General features: G+C 52.2%; 1 protein-coding gene across 5 annotated transcripts in view; it reads right to left on the reverse strand.

Annotated features, from left to right (window-relative positions):
• The window catches only part of COBL (cordon-bleu WH2 repeat protein), a 127,423-nt gene that overhangs the window by 33,405 nt on the left and 69,704 nt on the right, over positions 1-24,314 (reverse strand). For 3 of the 5 annotated variants that reach the window (XM_037041104.1, XM_037041105.1, XM_037041106.1), the window contains one exon: positions 5,523-5,646. In XM_037041104.1, the coding sequence (XP_036896999.1) occupies positions 5,523-5,646 (124 nt within the window). Of the gene's footprint in view, positions 1-2,350; positions 2,522-5,522; positions 5,647-24,314 lie in introns of all 5 variants that reach the window. The other 2 variants (XM_037041102.1, XM_037041103.1) reach the window with 1 other exon arrangement.

Genomic DNA, 24,314 nt, shown 5'->3' on the forward strand with positions numbered 1-24,314 from the left:
CCTGCTTGGCCACAATTATATTCGCACACACTGCCAAAGGCCCATGCACCGTGACCGCTGAGCCACAGCCTGGAGCCGTCCACAGCGTGGCCACAACCCTCCTCCCACACGTGCCTCATGCAGTGGGTCTTTACCGGCTCCGACTCCACCGGCTGGCCTGGCTATGGCCGCCAGGAAGAAGCTGGTGCCACAGAGCAGCCCAGAGGAGCCTCTGATCTGTACCAGGTGATGGTGGACACAGCTTCCCACCTGCCCGGAGCTGACACTGAACAGCTACATTTTGTCTATTGTAGGTTCACTTGGCAAGAGATACTATTATGCTTCGTGTCGCAGGCAGTCCTCAACGAGATACGAGATTCCAGAGCGTTATAGGTCATACGACTTTGCCAGCCCTACTCTGCTCTCCTCGTAGCTGCACGGGTTATCAAGAAACCAGACCCTCTAAACGCTGGGCACTAAGTGGGCACCGCCTAATGTCAGGGGTATTTCCGGCAGCTCCTTGGGGCTGCACAGTAGGAAGAGCTAGACACCAGCAGAAACCAGGCCTGCATTAACATTGACCTTTGAGGACCACGGTTGCTTGGCTGTTTCTGACTCTCAGAGGCACGGCCACAGTGTCTTTGAGTCACCTACTCACTTGTCACCACTGATACCTCTTGACACTACTTATCACAGGTATGACATGCTCCAGGCTGCAACTAAGTTGGGGGCTGCAGGCCTGGTATGAGGGTCCCTGACAGCTGCCTACCAGCTGTGAGTTCCCACATTTCCGAGGAACTGAGCTCCAGTGTCAAGCAGCACAGTGACATCCGTCGACACACCTGGGGAAAGCTGACCAGACCCAGGCTCGGTCGGGCTGGGCCTGAATTATCCCCAGTGACTTCGTCCTTCTCAGGGACTGGGGCCATGCAGTGCCCAGCCACAGGCAGTGAGGCATGACAGACACCACAGGTGGGGGCTTCTGGGAAAGGTTCCCTTTTTCTACAGAACTATCAGAAGAGATGGTCTCTCTTCCCTCCCCCCCAAAATTCCACTGCCAGCCTGAGGAGGTCAGCTGCCAAGATGACACAGAGAGGAAACAGACCCTCAACCCTTGATCACAACTGCAGGCTTCAGAAGAAAGTGACATGCTGGGAACCCACTCTGTGGGTGACAGCAGCCGCCCCAGGCGAGGCCGTGGGAAGCTGGTGGCCGTGAGCTGACACCCACTGCCTCAGACTCGAGAAGTTCCAGGTGGTCTGAGCCTGGGCTGTTGCCTTGGCCTCGTGCGTCTCATCCTGAGTTTCTGATGCCCTAGAAACACTTGTTTGCATTCGGAAGCACATCTAACGTCCAGATGATCAAACTGGAGTGCAGTGTTTGTGAAGAAAGATGAAATGAATCAGGATTATTTTGCCTGGAGAAAGTAACTCGGCAATGACCTTCTTGACCCAGAAGCGGGCAGTGAGCAGGTCTGCATTTCCCAAGAGGATAGAAAATCCCACAACAGCCCAGTGCTGGAAAAGAAGGAACTTTCTGGCACTCGTGTGGGCGGAGCACAGGGTGACGCGTTATGTTTGGAAAACTCAGCCCAGGGCACGCCTGCCTTGGGACAGGCCGCCCTGATGGAGACGCGCACAGGTGTGGTGGTCAGGTGATGCCAGATGAAGACACGGATATAGTTAAATATATAAAACGGGCCCCATCTGGAGGCGGGGATGCTACATGCAGTGCTTATCAGCATCCAAAAGAAGGCGCAGGAAATGGCGTGAGCCTGATCTCACACCACGTGGGACAAGATGGAAACAAGAGGCGCCTTTCACACTGGATAGGGCTGCACTCACACCCAGCAGCTCCTCTTTCTGGTGCCTCGGTCTCCCTTTCTGCAGAGTGACGGGACGAGTGCTGGCCCCCTGGCCACATGGCCCAGGCTCTGGCTCCCTGGTCCTCCGAGCTCCTGGGCACAGCCCTGCTTTGCACTCACCATTTCCCAAGTGAGCTCACGGCCGAGTCTACGTGCTGCTGTGCTGGGCTGTGCTGTTTCGACCTGCAGATATTCTGAGGCTAGTTCCACTGAATGTTCTCTGGAACATTGGCGTCCAGCCGCTGTCTCCACCCATTGGGTGCAACTCTGGCTGAAGTCTAACCACAGTTGGAATGACTAAGGGGTTAAAGCACTTTCTCCGGGTCCCCGCACGGCACTCACTGGTGACCAGGACACATTGCTTTGAGCATTTGGAAGAAGAAGCTGGAGAGGAGAGGCACAGACACCCTGGGGCGAGAATGGGAAGTCTGGAAACCCAGCCCCAACACCAGGGACCAGAGAAGTGAGCAGTCAACACACACGGACAAGAAGACGAGAAGCACATACGTGTGGGTCTCAGCTCGCAGGCCTCGGGAGCAGCGCCTTCCCCAGGAAAGCCGAGAGGCTCTGCCACGTCTGTGTCGGGAGGAGGGTAGGGTGGGGGTGGGGGGAGCACTAACTGCGGGGGTCCCCGAGCAGTGCCTCTGGGAGGCTTTTGTGGCACCTGCCGTCCAATACCTGATGGAATCAATGAGGGTTACTGCAGCAGGTTAAGGCCAGAGGCTCCCGCCCCCCAACAGAAGGCACATTGCCATCATTCCCCCTCACCAATTCCAACCACTCTCTGCACCAAATCCAACCTCACCCACTACCAAATCCAACCACACCCTGCACCAAATCCAACCACACTCTGCATCAAATCCAACCTCACTCTGCATCAAATTCAACCTCACCTTGCACCAAATCCTTCCACGCCCTGCACCAAATCTATCCACACCCTGCACCAAACCCATCCACACCCTGCACCAAATGTAGCCTCACCCACTACCAAATTCAACCACAACTTGCACCAAATCTCAGCACTCTAACAAATCCAATCACACCCTGCACCAATTCCAAACCTCACCCTGTGCCAAATCCAACCATACCCACTACCAAATCCAATCACACATGGCTCCAAATTCAACCACATTTGACACCAAGTTTAACCACACCATGTACTAAATTCCTCCTCACCCATCCCCAAACCCAAACCTGCCTGGCAGCAAATCAACTTTACTCAAAGTTTAACATTTTTCACACATGGTGTATGATCCTCTGGCCCATTTGGAAACAGCTTTTCAGTTGCAATTTATTTCTGGCAGGCCCAACTATGTTTAAACGCTGGGCTTGAAACTATTCTTAAATGTGCCCTAACAGTCTCATCAAGTTAAAAGGAACCGCTTTTACTCATGTTGGTCTATTGCAGGTTCACAGACTTGCTTTTCAGCCCACTGTGTTGCCTTTCAGGAGCCCTTCACGTTACGATGGAGCGACCACTAACTTAGCTCACCTCTCTAACCCTCGCTGCACCGTCAACCCGCTCCACTGTTTAGGGCAATTGTATGCAAACTGTCTAGGAGAGTTGGAGAGTTTACACACCAGGGGTCCCTCCAGAGTTCTACGCAGAAATAAGGCTTTCTTCTGTTAATACAATTTTTGAGAGTCAGTGACTTCATCAGTGACGCGAATTACTGGTGTTGTAAGTCATGCTTCCTATTATTTCTTTTAAAAATGCTTTCTTCGAGCTTTAAAGTTTAGAATCTTCTAGAAACTAATAGGTTCACTGCTTCATACTCCTGATCAGATTACTAATAAAAATATTAAGAAGCACCATTTCTCCATCAAGAGACACACCCATTTAGTCCTGCTCTTGGTTACAGTTCCTCAGACACAGAAAACCAGGATTCCGCTGTATCTACACATCATTTCCTGCGTTCACGTGCCCGTCAGCTGAGAGCGGCAGGAACAGGCACCGCCTGGCCCGGGCACCGCCCATGGGAAAAATAAGCTGACCGCCAGAAGCTTCTTTTGTTTGCTATGAAATTTGGGTCAGGACCCAAATCTAGCTACTATTTCTGAGTAGAAAAAGGTGCTCAATCTTTTTTTTTTTTCTGGACAGGGGCTACTTTTATTATTTACACCTTTTCACTAAAGTGTGGACGTTGGCTGTAAATTCTCCTCGTGGCAATGTTAGTCTGCTTCTCGTTCACAGGGATTTGTGGTGGGGAAAGGAGCTGGCCTGGGAATGTCCACCAAGACGTTCTCTATCACCCCTCAACGTCAGGCTTCAGCCTCCTCCGCCCTCACATATAAAAGTTTTGGACCAGAAGGAGAGCTCCGTAGTGAGTTACTACCAGCCACACCTCTGCTCCGTGGCATGTTCCTGAGCAAGGCAATTTTCCGTCCAGTTTTCTACGTTCAAACCCCCGCCCTGCTTTGTGCCCCACCCCAGGCCTGGCTCTCTGAGCAAGTCGGACACCCGGCCTCAGCCCTTCAGGTTTGAGCCAGGAGGTCCCGCTTGTGCGGACATGGGCCGTGTGGCCTGAGGACCAGTCCAACTCAGCCATGTCCCCACTGCCACTTAAAGTAGACGCTTCTTAGAATTTCTACAGGGACGCTAAATCTGTGGGTTGTTGCCCCTTCATGAAAAGGTGGGAAGAGGTGGGCTTGGAAGGGAGGGTGGGGTCTCATCACGAAAAAGGAAGAAACGGGGATTATTTTAATGAGCTACTGAGCATGTTTTCTTTAAACCTGAGCCTATTTCCCTTTGGAAAGAGGGTGAATGGACATGAAATACAGGTTATTGCTCCTTAGGATCATCGATTCCCAGGCCATGAAACGCCCTGATACTAGCAGTGAGGGGCTGACAAGGGAGAAACACTGACAACAGCCAAGTAGCTGTCACTGCAGCCTCACACACTGACAGAGACCACTTGTCCCAGGAGGGGCTGCGGCCATTAAGTCGAAGGCAGAGCGTGGGGTGACAGGTGGATGAAAGGGCATCAGAGTGGCCACCCGGCCGCTTCCGTGATGGGCTCCGATGCGCCTGCAGCTGCGGGGTTGTCTCAGGTACCCCGTCCTTGAAGAACTGCTTCTGCCCTGCGTCAGTGAGAGAACCACCAACTGGACGATGTTAGAGTAAATTAACTGTCCCTGCAAGTGGAGAGGTCCATCCCTTCTCTCTACTTCCCTGTCCCAAGGGGGCGGGATTTAGGCCTCTGTTCAGAGACATCACTATTCTATCCTCTTTCCTCTGTTTCGTTTTGTTTTCTCCGGAAATGTCGGAGCTTTTGCGACACAGGTGAAAGGTATGTAAGCAGAGATCGGCTTCAAACAAAAGGGTCAAAACTGACCCAACTGCCGTCAACCAAAATCTGATTTCAAAGCACCATGCACACATGTCACCGGGAGCGCATCCCCCTCCCTCAGAGGCGCAGGCCACACACCCACAGTCACACCATCCATGCCTGCCCTCCCCGGCCTTTCCCGTCGTCCTCCACTCCCCGCCCCACCCCCTGCCTCCTGAGCACCTGTGAGACTGCATGAGCACCCAAGGCCGGACCGTTTACGTCCACGCATCCCCTCGTTAGCGTTAGTACTTTCTGTGTTAATGCCAGGCCAGCGGTGGCCACAAGGTTAGTGGCAGGGTCGCAGGCAGAGCCACCCGAGGCCGCCAGGCTGCAGGCCACTCACTCACCCGTCGCACCCTTCCGGTTCTCCTCTCGGTCCTCGGTGCGAGGGGGCACCAGGGGGCTGGGCGGTGGGGGTGCCGGTGCCCTCCTCTTCTTCTTCTGCAAGTCCATCTGTGACCCCAGCGACATCTGCGGAATGCAAAGGAATGCGCATGTCAGGGACCCTGCCGGGGGTGTTGCCTGTGGGACCCCGAGCTTGGAGATGCCAGCTCAGGGGACACAGTGCTCTCAGGAAGGCTGTCCCTCCTGGGTTCTGGGGCCCCAGTGGACAGGACAGGCTTGCTGTCACTCCGGGGTGACCCCAAGGTGACCAGGGAAGCTCAGAGACACCCCCAGGACCCACACCAAGTAGGCAATGTGGTAACGCCTGGGCGCGAAGGTGAGAAAGGGGATTCTTTGCTCCGAATGAAACGCGAAGAAAACTGCTTTTTCTGGAAGCTGTATCAAGAGCTGCCGCCCTGGCTGGTGTAGCTCAGTGGATTGAGCGCGGGCCTGCGAACCAGAGTATCACAGTTCGATTCCAAGTCAGGGCACATGCCTGGGTTGCAGGGCAGTTCCCGGCAGGGGACACACCAGAGGCAACCATACATTGATATTTCTCTCCCTCTCCCCTTCCCTTCCCCTCTAAAGATAAATAAATAAAAAAAAAAAAGAGCTGCCATGATGGTGCCCACGCAGAGGAAGAACAAAACCACACACAGTTTCGAAGGTTTGGAAAATCACATCCATAAGCAAAAGGGAGGGAAAAATCCCTCATTAATACTCAGTTTAACTACTAACACTTGGCACACACTTTTCTGGTCTTTAGTTTTTTAAAAATCGTATTATTTCTTCCTTCTACGCTCTCTTATTACCTATGCAAAACAAACAAAAAACACTAATTACACATCATTGTATAAATGACACAAAAAAAGCCCCGTGCATTTTATGTAAAACAGAGACATAAGAAAACGCCACACAGTTCCACAATGCTCGGAGTTTAACCAGCAGCTTCTGGTCCACCGACCCCACCGCAGCCCCAACCACCTCAAACGCCTTTTTCTTTTAAAATTTACTCTATTTTCATAAATTGTAAGCTTATTTCTGGACTTTTTCCATGTTAGATATTGGCTTCCTAGTACACATGAGGGTTTAGTTCTTTGATACACACACACACACACACACACACACACACACACTCTTTTCAATCCAGTTCCCCAATCTTTTAAAAGACCACAGCACGAGATTTCAATCCCCTGTTTAGTTACACATACAGCGTTCCGTAGATATCACAGTGATGCAAACCGAGTTTTCTGCAGGGGGAGTCCCCCAGCTGAGATATGCGATGTGTCTGTTGCCCACATTCTTTCTAGGCTAGTTTTTGTTTTCTCTGAACTTGATGGCCGATTTGCTTTCTCACTGAGTTTCCTAGAATTTCCTTCCCCCACCCCCACCCCCCGGTTTTTTTGGCATCTTCATTTTCATGCAGCACCACCTCACCTAGCTTTCTGAGACCAGATGCGTGTGAGGTCAAGTTAGGAGGCCTTGAAAATCTAGAGGTGTTTCTATTCTACTGCCCTGAGCAGTCAGCAGAATTGAGCGTGGGATCTAGGCTGTTAGTTAGCGAACGCCCCAGGCAACAGAGGCTCACGAGGCACAAGGGAACACTATGTCCCAGTCCCAACCGGCTTTGTTTCACACTCTGGTCACTTGGTTGTCGCAGAGTCACCACGATTCTTCCTTCAGAGGCTCCTCAGGTTGTCCTCGGCCGTGCAGTCTGCAATCTCAGTCTATTGGAGGAGGAATATCGGTGTGACAGCAGTGGCATTTAAGGAACTTGACCCTGTGCAGAAACTCTCCGTGGACAAGATCAGAGAACACAACACTAAGTGACAGTCGTCCGGAGGCCCTGTTGACACCGGCCCAGGGTACCAGCAGGATGTGGAGCGGGGGCTGTTCAAGCTTGAGCAAATGTACAGTAAAGCAGACATGAGCGCATTCTTGAGCGCAAGTCAAGTCATCGATAAACCCCCGTCCTGAAGAAATGTAAATTTTATCTGGTAATTTTCACTGGATAAGTTGTGCAACTGATCAGAAGTACCGGAATAAACATACATTTCAACAACAACAGCCACAACAACAATTAGTGCCTCTCAAATGCTGACCCCTCACCCACCGGCTACAAGCTGGAAGCTGTGCCAAGCGCAGCGGGGCCTCCTGGTGGACCTGCTTTCCTCCGCCCTCGAGGGGAAGGTGTCCCTTCCGGAGCCCTGAACCCCCCCCCCCCATGGCGTGTCCCTGGTGGAGCCCTCCCCCGCTGTCTGTGCACCTGGGATCCCAGACAGCCGAGGGCCCTTCATTCTGCTGAACGTCTGGTGTTAACACCTTTAGGAGTTTCCTTCCCTCAGCTCTCTTGGGGCTCTGATTATGTGAACCACTGAAGGTCCTACATCAGTTTTCTAATTTTTCTGGGATATTCTTGTCTAATCCAAAAATGCTCTTCTTTCTTTCTTGGAAATTTTCTCTACTTCATTTACCAACTTTTGTGAATTCACAAAATCCTGTGACTACACTTTTATTTTACAAAAGTCCTTTTTTTTGTTCTGTAGTTTTAAATATTAATAGTACCTTTCTCCTGGACACAATACCTTCCCTTTCTCTCGGAAGCTGTCAGGTACATCTTTTGAAATGTTTTTTTTTTTTAATTTCATTTCCTCCTATTTTATGCCTTGTCTTTTACTCCAAGTCCCTGCTCCGCCCCCTTTGTCTGGGCCTCTGTTGGTCACCCTGTGACCTTTCCTCCCTGGATGATGCTCATCAACGCGTTTACGTGCACGGGTCAGCTGGCACAGCTGGCGCCTGGTGGAGCCTGTGGGAGCCTGGCTAGCTCACTGGGGATCCCCAAGGAGCTGAGGGTGGTCTTTTCTGTGCGACGGAGCCTCCCAGGCTCCTGCCTGAGGTGGCGGCTTTCAGAGCAGGGCTGGGTCTCCGTCAGCACGTAGAATGCGATCCCCATGCCCGCCCCCACCCTGCCCCATTCTTGGTGCATTCAGCGTGTCTGGGCCCTGGCGTCGAAGTTTCTAGGTTCGTTCATGTCCACAGTTCCAGGGCCAACCCCTGGCTGAGAGTGACAAACTGCATCTGCAGGTCTCCCTGCCGCATACTCAAGTCTAGGTCCTCTGTCAGCGGCTCCTCATGCTGGGAGCTGGGAGCCTTTGTCCCCTGCCTCCACCTGCTCCTGCGCAGTCCAAGGCCAGGTCTCTTGTGGTGGACCCTCCGCCCCAGCAGTCAGCTCTCAGCCTCCGTCCATTCTTGGTCCAAAGTCTGTGCTGGGCAGGGCTGTGACTCCTTCTCCCTCCTCCATGTGTGCACTAATCCTTGTTTATCCATCTCAGTGGGGGTGCAGGAGGAGGGAGGCAAGCCAGCCCTCATCCCAGCAGCTGCCTGGTCTGCCCTGCGCTCCCTGAGCCTTCATTCCATCAGCCCCTGGGACTTTGGTGGAACATTGAGGTGCTTTGGTTTTGGTTAAACGCTCAGACACCCTTGTGATTGTACCTGTCTCGCTTGTCTTTTTTCCTTTTGCTTTCTCTTTTCTCCCCTTCCTTCCTTCCTTCCTTCCTTCCTTCCTTCCTTCCTCTCTCTTTTTTTAAAAGATTTTATTTATTTATCTTTAGAGGGGAAGGGAAGGGAAGGAGAGAAGGAGAGAAATATCAGTGTTTGGTTGGCTCTCGTGTGTCCCCTGTTGGGAACTGGCCAGCAACCCAGACATGTGCCCTGACTGGGAATCGAACCACGATCCTCTGGTTCGCAGGCCCACACTCAATCCACTGAGCTACACCAGCCAGGACTTCCTTCCTTCCTTCCCTCCCTCCCTCCCTCCCTCCCTCCCTCCCTCCCTCCCTCCCTCTCTCCTTCTCTTTCTCTCTCTCTCTTTCTTTCTCTCTCTCTCTTCTCTCTTTCTGAGTTTTCAATAAATCCCTGTACTGCAACTTCAGAGGTAAAGAACAGTGACCCTGAGACACATCAGAGTCTAAAACTGCTTCCCCCATTTAAAAATCCCTGCTCTGTGGCTGGTTCGCAACGAGTTTGTGATGAAGCCCCGGGGGCTCTGGCAGAGGAGTGCAGGCCCAGCCAGTCTGTTTTTCTGTTAGTCTGCCTCCACTCCCTGGGCCCACGTTCTCACTCGGGTCTGGGCTCTCGAGGGTGACGCGGCTCTACCACCTGCACTGCCATGATCCTCTCTGCATTCCAGCCAGGTGGTGACAAGTTGAAGGGCACACAGCCTGGGCTCCAGTAGCTGGATTTCTTCCCTCAGGGTTGAGATCAATCCATTGATCCATCACCAATGTTCAAACGCTGAGGATTTGCCCACCTGCATTACTTTCTGGCCCACACTTCTTAGTCTCTTCTTAAAAGTCAGCAACACACGGTTGAATGTCATTTGCAACCTTGAACCTTCGGTTCCTCGACAAGCAGCTGGGTTCTTGTTCTGTGCCAGGAACTGCAATGGGTTCAAAGGCACGCCAGTTTCCTGACCTTGAGTGTTCACGGTGTAACGAAGGAGAGAGAACTCTACATCGGGTACGCGATCTTCCAGGCTGGCGACACGGCCAAAGCTGTCCTCTGGAGCTCAGGTGGGGGGACACAGTTTCTTCCGTGAATTCACGCTGGTTAACCAGGACCCTGGCAGCTCCCGGGGGCATCTGGGTAACGAGGGCAGGCTCCGGAACTCTGCCCACCGTCCACATCCCGTTGGAGATAATTAGGAGGGAAGAGCAGGAGGGAGGCTCTGGAAAAGCGATCTTGCCCGTTGACAGACAGCTTGGCTCACCCCAGGTTTCGGGGTCGGGAGAAGCATCAGAAGCCCTCAGCCTTTGCAAAGATGGCCCAGCTTGGGGGCCCGGCATGCCTCCCAGAGATGGTCATAGCCGCTCAACAGACCTCTGTGGGGCACCGTGCCTTCTCCAGGCCCAGGCAGCTGCCCAGGCATTCATTATGGCACGAGTTGGAAGAGTGCCTGGCAGGGTCAGAGACTGCCAATCAATGCAAGATCTCACAGGCAAACGCTGTTTTCTGGAGCCTTTGTTAGTCCAAGGTGGTTAGAGAAGAGTGTTCTAGTAGATGTATTTGCAGGGTTTTAGAAAATAGTAACCACTGGCAGCAACAGAGATTCACTGAACATTTACCAGGGGTTCCAACTGCATCGCGCACGCCTACCTCAACAGCCCCCAGAGAAAGGTGCTTTTACTCTCTCTGTTTTACAAAGGAAGACGCTGGAGCTTGAAGAAGATACCTTGCCCAAGGCCACACAGCTAGTGAGTGGACAGAGCTGGGGCATGACCACAGCGTGACCTCAAGTCCTTTCCTTGTCCCACCCTCCCTCACAGCAGGTCTGGAGGAAAGAATGGCTGTAGTTGTGAACGCAAGCGTCTGGTACTGTGATTCCATAAGCAGCGGACGCCNGCTTTTACTCTCTCTGTTTTACAAAGGAAGACGCTGGAGCTTGAAGAAGATACCTTGCCCAAGGCCACACAGCTAGTGAGTGGACAGAGCTGGGGCATGACCACAGCGTGACCTCAAGTCCTTTCCTTGTCCCACCCTCCCTCACAGCAGGTCTGGAGGAAAGAATGGCTGTAGTTGTGAACGCAAGCGTCTGGTACTGTGATTCCGTAAGCATCGGACGCCCATGGAGTTTTCACGGTCCCACGTGGCAAAGCATTCACCTGCCAGGCAGACGGGATACCAAACTGTGCCCGAAGGTGCCTCCGTGGGACATTTCTGCACCCGACGCCGGCCTTAGGCCTGATCTGCGGCGCACTTGAGACCCGGCCCCGCTCTTCGTCTGGGGCTGCCCTTGTCACCTCTGTCCTTCCTAGAACCAGGACATGGGGCCGCCCTGTTGGCTGGTCGGGAGCCTGCAGGTTTCCCCAAGGTCGGAGACGGCCCTGGGGTCCTCGGCCAGGCTGGGAAACGGCCCTGCCACTGTGGCCTCCTTGGGCTCTGAGTCTCACTGGCCTGTTACAGGTAGACTGGAGGTCAAGAAGTGTGTTGGAGGGAAGCTCTGATTTAAGAGGATGGGCAGGACACCCCAGGGGCTTCCAGATATTGGCCGTTGTAAACAGTCCTGCAATGAACGTGGGGCGCCGATGTCTTTTCACACTTGTGTTTGGAATTTCCTCGGGCGAATCCCTGGCAGTGGAGCCGCTGGGTCACACGCAGTTCCAGTTTTAATTATCTGAGAAATCTCCAGATCATTCCCATGGTGGAGACGTAACGGCTCCAAACCACAAGGGTGGCCACCCCAGCGAATACAAACTCACCAAAGAGAAGCCAGAAGGTGCGTCCTGAGGAGACTGTGGGTGCCGTATAACACAATACTTTCAGAGGGGGAGAGAGACCACAGTCACATAACTTCATTTACAGTGCATTGTTATAATTGTCTTATTTTATGATTCATTATTGTTATTAATTCTTTACTATGTCTAATTCATGAATTAACCTTCATCATAGGTATGTATGAGGAAAAATATAGTGTTTACAAGGTTTGGTATCATTTAGGGTTTTGGGCATCTGCTGGGGGCCTTGAAATGTATTCCCCACTGACAAGGAGGGGCTTCCTCATATCTGGAAAGAGTTCTCCTATCTCCGTGAAAGAGTTCTCCTATCTGGCTTGTTTTATCTTCTGCATCTGGACTCTGGCCCCCTGGGGTGCCACTGCTGGACCCCCACAGTGCGGGGCAGGCACTGGGGGGTGGGCGTGCAGATGGATGGTGACTATTTGTCGCCGTAGCCACCGCCACCGGGCCCCAGGGGGCAGCCAGAGTCCTGTTTCAGTTTGCACCGTCTCAGGAGGTTGTGTTTTTTTAATGCGTTTGTCCATTTCACCTAGGTTTTCAAAAGTGATCTTTCAAAAGATCACCCTTTCCTTATTATCTTTTAATGTTTATGGAATCCTATTAATGTGTCGTCTTTCATTCCTGATACTGTCAATTTACATTCCCACTCTTTTTCCCGAGATCAGTCCGGATGCGGGTCGCCCATCTGGTTGATTATTTTAATAAAATAGCTTTGTTTTCATCGATCTCCTCTATGGTCTTTCTGCTTTTGCTTCCATTGGATTCTATGTCATCTCTCTCTCTCTCTCTCTTTTTAAAAAAGATTTTGTTTATTTATCTTTAGAGGGGAAGGGAAGGAGAGAGGGAGAGAAATATCAATGTATGGTTGCCTCTCATGCGTCCCCTGCTGGGAACTGGCCTGCAACCCAGGCATGTGCCCTGATTGGGAATCGAACCGCAACCCTTTGGTTCACAGCCCACACTCAATCCACTGAGCTACACCAGCCAGGGCTCTCTCTCTCTTTTTTAAATCATTTTTCTAGCATCTTAATATATAATCTGAAATCTTTTGTTTTTCACCTTTCTTCTTTCCTAATAAACATTAGTTATACATTTTTCTACAAGCACTGCTGTAAAATATCACAAATTTGATATGTTGTATTTTTATTTTTTTAAATTAAAAATAGTTTCAAATTCTCTGTGGTACTTCTTTCTTGAGATATAATTGACACATAACACCATGTTAGTTTAAGACACACAACATGGTGATCTGATTTCTGTACACACTGTAAAATGATCACCACAACACATCCATCGGTCCACATATTTTTTGTGAGAATATTTAACTTCTAGTCTTCTAGAAACTTCCAAGTATACAATGCTGTTTGTTGAGGACTGTAACCACCCTGCTGTACATTCCAGCCCCAGAAATGACTTTTCTTGCAGCTGGACGTTTGTAACTTTTGATCCACGTCAACCTGGATCCTGGGCAGCAACCCTCCGTTCTCCTGTACCTGCACTCTGTCTTTTTAGAGCCTGCATGGAAGTGAGGGCCTACAGTACCTGTCCCGGTCTGTCTGACCCATTTTACTTAGTCCAATGCCCTCCAGGTTCATCCACACTGTCGCAAGTGGTAGAAGTCCCTTCTCGTTTGTGGCTGATTCACACACACACACACACACACACCCCACTCTCCTCATCTAGTCTCTCATCGCAGGCACTTAGGTTGGTTTGGATTGTCACTATTCTGAATGATCCTGCAGCGAACCTGGGGGAAGGGATCTCGGCCAGGTCCGGGCTTCATTTCCTTTCAATATGAACCCAGGAGCGGGAACGCTGAATCCTAGTGTGAATCTAATTTTAATTTTTTTGAGGAACCCCCATACTGCTTTCCACAGGGGCTGCATCAGTTTATATTCCCACCAACGGTGCACGGGGGTTCCAATTCTCCAAATGCTTGCCCACACTGCTATTGTTTTTTTACAGCAGCCATCCTAGTGGGTGTGAGGCAGTATCTCATTGTGGTTTGATGAGCATTTCCTTAATGACTAGGGGTGTTGAGCACATTTTCATGTGCTAATTGGCTCTTTGTGTCTTTGCTTTAGAGAAATGTCTATGCCAGTCTTTTGCCCATTTTCAATCAGGTTGTTTTTTGTCTGTTGTTGAGTTACAGGAGTTCTTTATAGGTTCCGGATGTTACCCCCTTATCAGATAGGTTGCTACTGTAGATAGTTAGCTGGTTACTAATGGAGGGAGGAAGCAAAGGGAACTGGACACTGGTGAGTATAGTTAACCAGGGAGCCTTCGCCTGCTTACAAGTCTCTTCTCCCATTTGACTGGTTGCCTTTTTCATCCTTTTTACACATGTTCCTTGGGTCACAGAAGCAAAAGCTCCCCAGAAACTAAAACAGCGTGAGTTTGGTTGAAGAACAAATGAAATGTTTCTAAAGATGAAAGTCACTCGATCACAGGGAACCCAGGTCAGACAAGGCTGAGCTGGGCAAGGACGCTCAGGCCTGGGTGACGCTGGGGTAGGACCCTGAGCCTGCTTCGGGCCCCAGAGGCTGGATGACGCCTTGCACGGAACTAGGGCCTTCCCCACTGCGAATTTCAAGTATTGGTTGCCATTCTAAAACCCGCTTTCCTGAGTGTTGATTATGAAGGTGCTTGGAAAGAATCATGAAAACACTTAGCTGTAAAAAATCAAAATCAAAAGGTGAAAATGAAATCACACTTACGCCAGTTTCCCTTTACTAGGAGAAGTGCACTGCTGACGTGATTGACAGGCAGAACCAATGTGCAAAGAAGTGTCTGAGCTGGAGGCAGCGAACAGCGTGTTTGAACAGTGGCTATTTAAACAGCTCAACTAGGATGCGAAGCCCAGCCTTTCATTTCCTCGGTGTCCCGGGAAAGCCAACGAGTGGGAACGCGGCAAGCCTGACTCATTTTGATTTTATCAGGGGCCCTCCGTGAAATGCCACACACGGTAAGAATAGCTAAAAATACATAGGGCTCTAATCTTCAAACAAACACCGGCCTCTCCAGCTGCAAGTGTCCAGGGGGAAGAATCCACAACAAAAGGTGGATGGGAAACAAGGAAAAGGGCTGCCGTTTCCTCTCTCCAGAAGCGCGGAGGCCCGCCCCCCCAGTTATCTACAACCGAGGAAGTGGCTCTGCCTCCCAGGGCCGCTCTCACGGCTCCGCGGTAGGACCTGCGGTTCCCAGGGCTGTTTGTTCTGGTGAAGGAAGTCCACTTCCTGAACACAATGCAGCCTCCTCTGCCCCAGACCCGGGGAGTGGGGGACCGCCGTGGTAAGTGGGGACGGTCCCCCAGCCTCACAGCGGAACTTCTTGGCGCCTCCGCTTCCTCCAGCCCTTTGAGAGGGATTGTTCTGTGCCACAGAAAATGTCACATTGGCTGCTCCCTGCCCTCGCACAGGGGCCAAACCTACCCTTGACTGTGGGTGATGAAAGGGGCATGTGCAGCTCCAGGGTTCAGCTTTTCCCTCGTTTTGTGTCTTTACTAAACAGGCAGATCTACTTTCTATCTGGGACATTTGAAGATGAAACGACACCTTTATTTTTTAAAATGCAGACGCAAAAGCAGTTTGGCCAACTCCAAAACAGCCATACACAGTTCTTCACTTGATTCATCCTTCATTTCTGTTAAGACTTTGGAAGCCCTAGAACATACTGATTGGGCAGATAAGCAGGTTTTTGGAAATTGCGATAGTGCCAAAGAACACAGGAGGCATCTTGAAAAGTCAGCAGATGCCCACATTGGAGCTGCACCGGTAGAGAGTTGTGCGGGGTATGCAGCCACACTTGCAGTATAGGCTGGGTGCTTCATTTCTTTTTTTAAAATCCTTACCCTAGGTTGTTTATGGATTTTAGAAAGAGAGGAAAGCGTGGGGGCGGGGAGAGAAAGAAAGAGAGAGAGAGAGAGAGAGGAAGAGACAGAGAGAGGGAGAGAGACAGAGGGAGAGAGATGGATCTACTGCCTCCCATGCACGCCTCTGCCAGGCATCAAACCAACCACCTGCTGGGGTACGGGATGATGCTCCAACCCACTAGCCACCCAGCCAGCACCCTTCCTTCCTTTCAGATGGTGTAGGGCGGGTTTCAGACATGCCGAGTTTTCGTCTTTGGAACTGCCTCCGTGCGTTTAGCAGCCGCACCTGGGGAACCGAGCTACACAGCACAGCAGGTAACCGTTCTCCACCAGCCCCCAGTTTATGCTGCTTCCTCAACCAAGGTCAGGCAGGCGGTGGCCTGGTTCCACCCTGATTCCGCCAGACGTCCCCGCTGCAGAACTCCTTCCCTGATGAACCAGGTGGGTGGCTGAGGGGCCACCATCAACGCTCAGCACCAAGAACGGCTCCCCCGCACGTCACAGAGCATGCGTCTGCCCTTCCTCCAGGATTTCTACGTTTTTTACTCTCCAAGTTTCGATTGTTTCCAATAGCCAGCCCTTGATGTCCCCGCTTGTGACACGCAAACTTGGAGGTCACCCCCTGCAAACTCGCACTGCGTTTGAGGACTGCCCCCCAGGCACCTCAGGGCAGCAGAAGAGCTGTGCACACACCTGCACACACGCCCACCTCACCAGCTCTGGCAGCAGGGCAGAGTGGAGGAGATCCAAGTCTGCCTACACCTCACCCTGCACATCGCCACCTGCTGGCCACGCAGTTCCCTCTGACGCCAGTCAGCACCCAGGCACCCAGCCCCTGCAGGACAGGTGTTCACCTGCTTGGCTGCCCTCCCCGGGTCCGCCTCAGAGTTGGCCTCGGGATGGTGAAGGGAAGAATACCACCTACTGCTCGAGGACAGAGGCAGGTTAACTCCTGCGAGATGACGTCCAGGTGTCCGAGTGAAAGCTAAGGCACAGAACTGAATCATGGTCGGGCCATTATCACTGTCTGTGTTCTGACCTGGGGCCCAGCTGGCTGAGACCTCTCTGCCCTGTAGCCACTGAAGGGGCTTCTGCTGGTGAGTGGGCTTCTACGTGCCTGGCCTGGCCCGGCGGCCCTGGCCCTGAATTGATCTACCAGTTAAAACCCCGCTGCCTCTCCCCACGACCTGCCTGCCCCTGACCTGGAAATAATTTACAAGGGGCACCCTCACCCAGGCCAATCTCTGGCCCGTGAGCCAATCAACACTAATGGTTTCCCTTCAACAGGCTTCTGGGGGGCACCATAAAAGCAATGTCACCAGCAGGAACTTCCAAGGGGTTGGACCCCGCCTGTCCTGGACCTCCGGACTCTATAACCTCCCCTTCCAGGGCCATCCTCTTATATTTGGGGTTCAGAAGTGACCTGTTACAACAAAACATTGAAAGATTTTAAAGGACTGAAACTTATTCATCCTTAAATTCCTTAGGGCCAAGAATCTTGTTTGCACATAAACAGAAACTTGGTTTTCCTCCATTGTGAACCGAAATCTGTCTCCTAAATTCGCATGCTGACGTTCTGACCCCCCAGGACCTCAGCCCGTGACTGTATTTGGAGGCGGGGTTTTGAGGCCTGATTAAGTTACAATGAGGCCACTAGCGTGGACCTAATCCAATGGGACTGGAGTTCTTATAAAAGAGGAAGAGACTACAGGGACATGAACACCTGTGTGGCCACCTGGGGACACAGCGAGAAGGTGGCCGTCTGCAAGCCGAGAGAAGAGGCCTCAGGAGAAACCAGCCCCGCACCCAGTTCCAATGTGCATTGGGGGTGTTTCCACGCCACCAAGTAACTCTAGAACACCATCTGGGCATCCGACAAGTCAACTCAATTCTCACACCGTCCACTCACAGACAGACAGCATCCAATTCTGCTGGTCAAGGTCTCAGTCCCACGAGACACCCCCCAACCCCTGATTTCAGACACCAGTTACAAGTCCACCTTGAGCTTCTGAGTGACTGGCTGTGGACTGGAGGTTCCCAGGATCCCCTCAGTGGGTGCGATTGATTTGCTAGAGTGGCTCACCCAATTCTGCCTGACAGAAAGTGCTTCCCCACGTTCCACGAGAAACCAGTGTCTCTAGAACACCCTGCCATTTGGAGAGATAAGCATGGCCCCCACTCCAGACAGGAACTGAAACATCTGCATGGAGCGATCACACAGGTGTTTGACCCAACATCTCTCTTCCCCCAGGGAGACCTTACTTTTCTCAGACGAAATAGTCTATTTTCTGCTAGTTTTCAAATAAGGGATGGTCATTTCTAGGCTCTTCAATTCCCAGAATGCTCTCTTCTGGGCATCTTCAGTTTTTTCTCTTAAATAGATGTCAGACACAGTCATGTCTGGTGCAACCTCATTGGCACTTCAGCTGGATGACGGTCAAGTGTCTGCTGCTGGGGGCAAGGGCTGCCCTCACCTCTTCACAGCCTCGGCCAATGGCCAGCACCCTGACATACCTGTGCCCTTTCCTTGCGGGCAGTCACTGGCAAGACAGGCCCATTTTGGCCTGGAAATCAAGGGGTCCCAGGGTCAGTCTTGGACTGGGTTGTAGGGAGGGGACTGGATGGGACCTGGGGTCCGGGTTACTCTCCTGTGAGATTGATGACATGCGGGGCACAGGAGTGACTGTGCCCTGGGGCCCCTGGAGTCCCTGACTCGGCTTCTACATGCCCCCAACCCTGAATGACTGACCGCTCATTGATGATCAGCCCAGCGTATCACATTGCTCCAAATCTGAAGGGCCCCCTGCCCACCCCCAGAGCCAGAACCCCGCCCCCCAGACAGACTGGTACTCATTTAAGGAGACTGGGGACGACCAGGTCCTGGAGTCGCTGGGACTCTCCCCCCAGCTCTGTCACTGAGCCCACACCCCTCTGCATGCCAGGAGCTGCGCTGGGGGCTAGGACGTGACAGGGAGCCAGTCACTGGAGGATGGCGCTGGAGGTCAGTGGTCCCTGTCCACAGCGTCCCCTGCCCCCTGCTCTGAGAGGAGCTCTCGACGTGAGTCGTCACTACAAGGACGTGAAACCGAACAAACACCAGTGCCCCACAGGCAGTCTGGGCCACTGGGTATGAAGTAGGTCTTCCCCCAACGATGGAGAAAGACAAGACCCCTGGGGAGGGCACCGCAGGGCCCCTGAGAGAGGGAGGCCGCTGCGTGCAACCCGAGTGCAGGGGCTGATGGGAGGGTGCAGCTCCGCTTTTCTCCAGAGGGAAACCGAGTTGGCAGGCCTGCAGCAGGGTGCGCGGCATTCGGGGGGGCGGGGGGGCGGAGGGGGACAGGGAGAAAGGGCATTTTTTTTTGACAAGAAGTTATTCCTTGCATCCTACTCGGGACAAAAAAGTGGGGGTGGGGGCACACTGTGGGGAGAGGTGCTTGAAGTGTCTTTTGTTCCAGTAAGACTTCTGAATTTTCCACAGAAAGAGACACCCTCACGAGCCCAGAAACACACACACAGAAGAACCCGGAAGGTCCGTCAGGGCTTGACCCTGGGAAAGAGATGCCCTCCCTGTCCAGACAAGGAGGGAGGACCTGCTGGAATGCCGGGGGTGTGGGGGTGCGGGGGACATAGGAGCCTGGAGGGCGTGGGGGTGGCTGGCACCCACTTGGCTCCTCTGGAGGAGGGCTGCGTCCTCAAGGTTCTGACCTGCAGCTGAACTGACATGCCACCTGCCCTGCCCTTGACCTTCCCGGGAGGAGCTGGCCCGCAGAGTGGAAGGAAGGGCGGCCCCTTGGTATCCACGACAGAGACACGCGTTGCTCACGACGGCAGAGGGAGCAGGAAGCCTGCAGCCACACCTGCGGGTCCTGGAGCCCAGCTGGAAGGAAGTACTCCTGTCTATGGGGACACAGGAGCCCTGCCTGGACGCCAAGAGCCTCTTCCTCATCAAGGTTTGTGTCCCCTCTCCAAACCCAGCTGGGTCTCATCTGCTATCCTTCTGTGGATGAAGGAGGGACCATCATGACCTCCCTGGTTGAGGGCGGTGGCGGGCGGTGCCCCAAGAGACGGGGGGGGGGGGGGTCGGTGCCGGGGAGCCAGCGGGGCTGCCCTGCATGCCCCTCCACTTGGTGCCAGACTCAGTTTCCCCAACTCAGCTGGAGAAGGGATGGTGTCCTCAGCAAACCTGAGGTTCTGGGGTTGTTTCAGACCATTCATTTTCACAAATGGTGAAAAGGTGTGATGTCCGTGTGCATGCGACTTCCAGGAAGCATAGCCAAGAGGCGCTGGGACACCAAACTGATGGAGGGGTCAATAGGACGTCCAGCGTGAGGGGCAGACACCTGGATCACAGAACAGCACAGCCCAGGAAGGGAAAGGAGAGGGGACAGGAAGGGCACAGCACTTGGCTGGTGCTTCCCCTAGAATCTCCCCCACCCCCATGTGAGGCCCCCCCTCGATACCGATACCAGGACTCAGGGACATGCCCCGCCTTCGGGCACACCCGTTGCTCCTCCTCTTGCCTGGGCCCTCAGGACCCAGCGTTGCTCACGGTGTCTGTGCCTCCAGTCCCGTCCTGCTCTTCCTCACCAAGGATGGTAGGACCAGTGACATCATTGTCCCAGGTCTCTCGGGCGGCCCTGCCCCAGGTCCCTGTCCCACCCTGGCAGCCGTTCTGGTCTGTATAGAGACACAGCTGCGCCTACTCCCAGCCCTGGCACCCAGGGAGCGCCTGCCTCTGGGGCTCACTGGCGGTTCTTTCCCCTTAGTGATGAGCAAATGTTGCAGGGGCTGTCCAGACTTGCCCCCCTTTCTAGGGGGGCTTTCTAGAAAGCACACAGAGGAACCCATAAACTGCTTTGGACCCCTCAGCCAAGCAATGCGTTACATGCCATTTGCACACAAATTCAGAAGTTCCTGCTTTCCTGAGAGAGGCCCCACTGATTCCCTGGGGTCAGGGGGTCAAGACTTGGTGGACAAGGGTCTCTGACCCAAACTCAGGTGCCCCACAAGCACTCCGGCCATCGCTCGGGGCCAAGGACAGGCAGCAGGTCATCTCAGCATGGGAAGCGGGCAGTGGGGGACTCCAAGGTGGAAGGTGAGGATTCCTTGTCCCTCCCGTGACCCAGCCCTGGTTCCTGGTGAGGAGAAGGAGCCATTTACTCATCATAATGGGACTTCAGGCCTCAGTTAACTGCACATAATTATTATCGCATAGCCCAGACGCCTGCATTTTAGGTAACTTTTCTGCTGAAGACGCTCTCTAGAGCCGTGAAAAATACTGATGCTGAGTAGACCTTCTCTCACCCGTTATTGGTCCAAATTTAGAACAGGGAGGCCGAAGTCTGTGGAGTGGGGGTTCTCAGAGTTGGGTTCCCTTGCAACCTGTTGAAATACAACTTCCCAGGCTCCACCCACAACCTGCTGCCCCCAGATCTCTCAGCATGGAGCCAAGGAGAAGTGAGGGGTGATTCTGATACCCCTTGGGTTTGAAAAATGCTGACTTAGCACAGGGTGTCCTAATGTGTACACTGTGTCACTCCCGGCTGAATGTCCCACACAGTTAAAACTACACTCCAGGTCCTGGAAAGAGGGGGGAGGGTCCAGCATGGGAGGCGCATGTTGCCTCCTGAGAGACAGCCAATCCTGCTGCCTGTCTGATCCCTTGCTCGGTTGACAGGCTTGCCCGCCCGAGGGCAGCACTCGCTTCTCTCTCTGGAAAAGATCTTTGAAAAGTGCTTTTAGATATAACAAGGACATGCCCTGGCCTGGTGGCTCAGCTGGTTGGAGCACCGGCCTGTTCAGCAAAAGGCTGTGGGTTTGATCCCTGGGTGGGACTCGGGTGGGAGGCAGCCGATCGGTGTCTCTCTCTCACATTGACGGTCTTCTCTCTTTCCTTCCCTTCCTCTCTCTCTAAAAATAATAAACATATCTTTGGGTGAGGATGAACAAAATAACAAACAGTAATGGCCAAATATGAGTATATAATCAGGAAACCGATACTGACACCAAAATGACATTTCTTAGAAAAGTTGAAATGAACTGGAAGATGGCTGAGATGATTCCTCCTATATGACCCAAATAAGCAAATACTGGATTTTTAATTCTAGTAACAAGAAAAAAGTCTTCAGTACAGGCATTCTCATTTTCTTACAAAGTAGGCACGTCCTTGAAAATACCCCTTTCCTTCTCCTCCAGGACACTGGTGTTGGTAACCACAGTGCAGAAATCAGGCTCCCCAAACAACGTCTTATCTTACATGGAAGGAAGTTCACCGAGAAGGAATTGACGTTCTTCCCCACAGTGACGACGGTAGTACATTTTGGGTTCCTTTCCCAGAAATTGGTAAATAACAAAATAGCTTTCATTTAAAAAAGAAAAAAAAACACATGTTTATAGCAAATGCTTAAAGCTAATCCATATACCATTCATACCCTTAAAGAAGGAGATGGTCTCCTGAGCCAATTTCTCCACGCATTCCGTGCCAAACAAAACAGATCTCCATAAAAAAGCTTTCGGTGTCTGAAAGGGAACTCCGCTCCCTCCGCAGGGCAGGGAGTGCTGTTGGTTTTTCGGCAGGGATTCCCGATCTCCTACTTCCTGCCCGGGCACCCTAGTGCGCTCTGACTCGGCGTACTGAAATCCGGAGAAGAGGCACCTCCTATGCACGTAAGAGATGTTTCCCCTGACGATGAGGTTTCCCCGTCTGCATCCCGGGTACACCTGCCTCATACGCATGCGCGGCACCTCCCCGGGAAGCTGGCTGCGGGGGCCAGGGGACAGTCTCAGCTTCTAGGGGACCCCCGCGGTCCTGTCTCCACGCTGCAGGTCTGCTCGATGCCTCACAAGGCCCGGGGAGCGCGCCTGCTGCCGGGCACATGCCAATCTGTGTGCCTGGGAGAACCCAACCTCTAAACCAGCCCGAAGCCCCGGCCCCGCCCTGGCCACGCCTACCCGACGGAGGAGGAGTGGGAAAATAAAAAGTGTACGTGTTTGACCACTTCACGTCCCAAGCCATGAAAGGAGTTATTGTCAAAGAGTGCCCCCCTCCCCCCCGCCGCAGAAAAGTGAGGGTCTGATATTGCAACTCAGGTTCTCTTTAGGACCCAGCAGGCAGGTGAGGCTTGGGCAAAACTCACACTGTCATTTCTCTGGAAAAACCATCGCAGAAGATGTTACATGACAGGTGCTTCCAGTCTATAGGTAATGACAACCCCTGGCTCTGAAGGTCGCCCTGAAAAAGGCGGCTCCCCAGAAAAAAATGTGACATCACGCATAGCAACTTAATGTGTACACATTTCTGCCTGGCTGTGAGTCGGACGGTGGGGCATCCCAAGTATAGGGTGTGGCCCCCCTGTCTCTCCAAGTCCAGGTGTCTCACCATGTCCTTACTGTGCCATTTCCCCAGGAAGCAATCATAATGATGCCCCAAATTTCAATGCTCAAAATAAAATGATGTTGACCAACAAGCATAGGACCGGAAGGAGTACATACCCACACAAAACTAGTTTCCCGTAAACAAAGCAGGGTGGCATCTCACCTCCACTTCTAGATAAAGCTTAAATACACATCCTAAACACTCTCCTAGCCAAAGCCACAGCCTGGCAAGATTGCAGTGCACCCAGCGAAGGTTCATTTAAAGATACTTTGTCTGCTACATCTCCTCAAGCAAGGGAAACAAAAGAAAGATAAACAGATGAAGTGGCGTCAAACAAAAAGGTTTTGCACAGCAAAGGAAACCATCCACAGCAGGAAGAGACAAGCTACTAAGTGGGAGAACACGTTCACCAATGACACCTCTGATAAGGGGTTTATGTCCAAAATCTATAAAGAATTCATACCCCCTCAACACCAAAGAAAAAACAACCAAATTAAAAAATGGACAAAGGACCTGAACAGACACTTCTCTAAAGAGGACATAGAGGCGACCGACAGACACATGAAAAGATGGGCAACACCACTAATCATCAGAAACGCAAATTAAAACCACAGTGAGATGTCCCCTCCCACCTGCCAGAATAGCTACCATCCCTAAATCCACAAACAAGTGCTGGCGAGGACGTGGAGAAAGCGGAGCCTGGCGCACTGCTGCTGGGAGTGCAGTCTGGGGCAGCCCTTTCGTAAAGCAGGATGCGGTCAGGCCAAAAACACAGAAAATGGAACGGCTTTATGACCCCGTAACTCCACTTCTGGGAATACATCCAAAGATCCGAATACATTCAAAATATGAAATATTGATTTCAAAGAATCTATGCACCCTTATATTCATTGCAGTATTATTTATAATAACCAAGATTTGGAGGCAGCCCAAGTGTCCCTCGGTAGACAAGTGAATAAAAAAGCTGTATTACACATATACAATGGAATATTAATTGCCCACGAAAAAGAATAAATTAGTATCCTTTGTGATAGCATGGATGGATTTGGTGGGTATTATAATAGAGTGAAATAAGTTGATCAGAGAAGAACAAACACCATATGATTTCACTTATATGTGGAATCTAAAGAACAAATAAATGAACAAACAAAACAGAAACCTACTCGTAGACACAGAGAACAGACTGATGGTTACTGGAGGGGAGGGGTTGGGGGCT

The sequence above is a fragment of the Sturnira hondurensis genome, unplaced genomic scaffold (assembly GCF_014824575.4).
Source record: "Sturnira hondurensis isolate 20B ecotype Veracruz unplaced genomic scaffold, ASM1482457v3 Scaffold0002840, whole genome shotgun sequence".
NCBI classification, from domain to species: Eukaryota; Metazoa; Chordata; class Mammalia; order Chiroptera; family Phyllostomidae; genus Sturnira; species Sturnira hondurensis.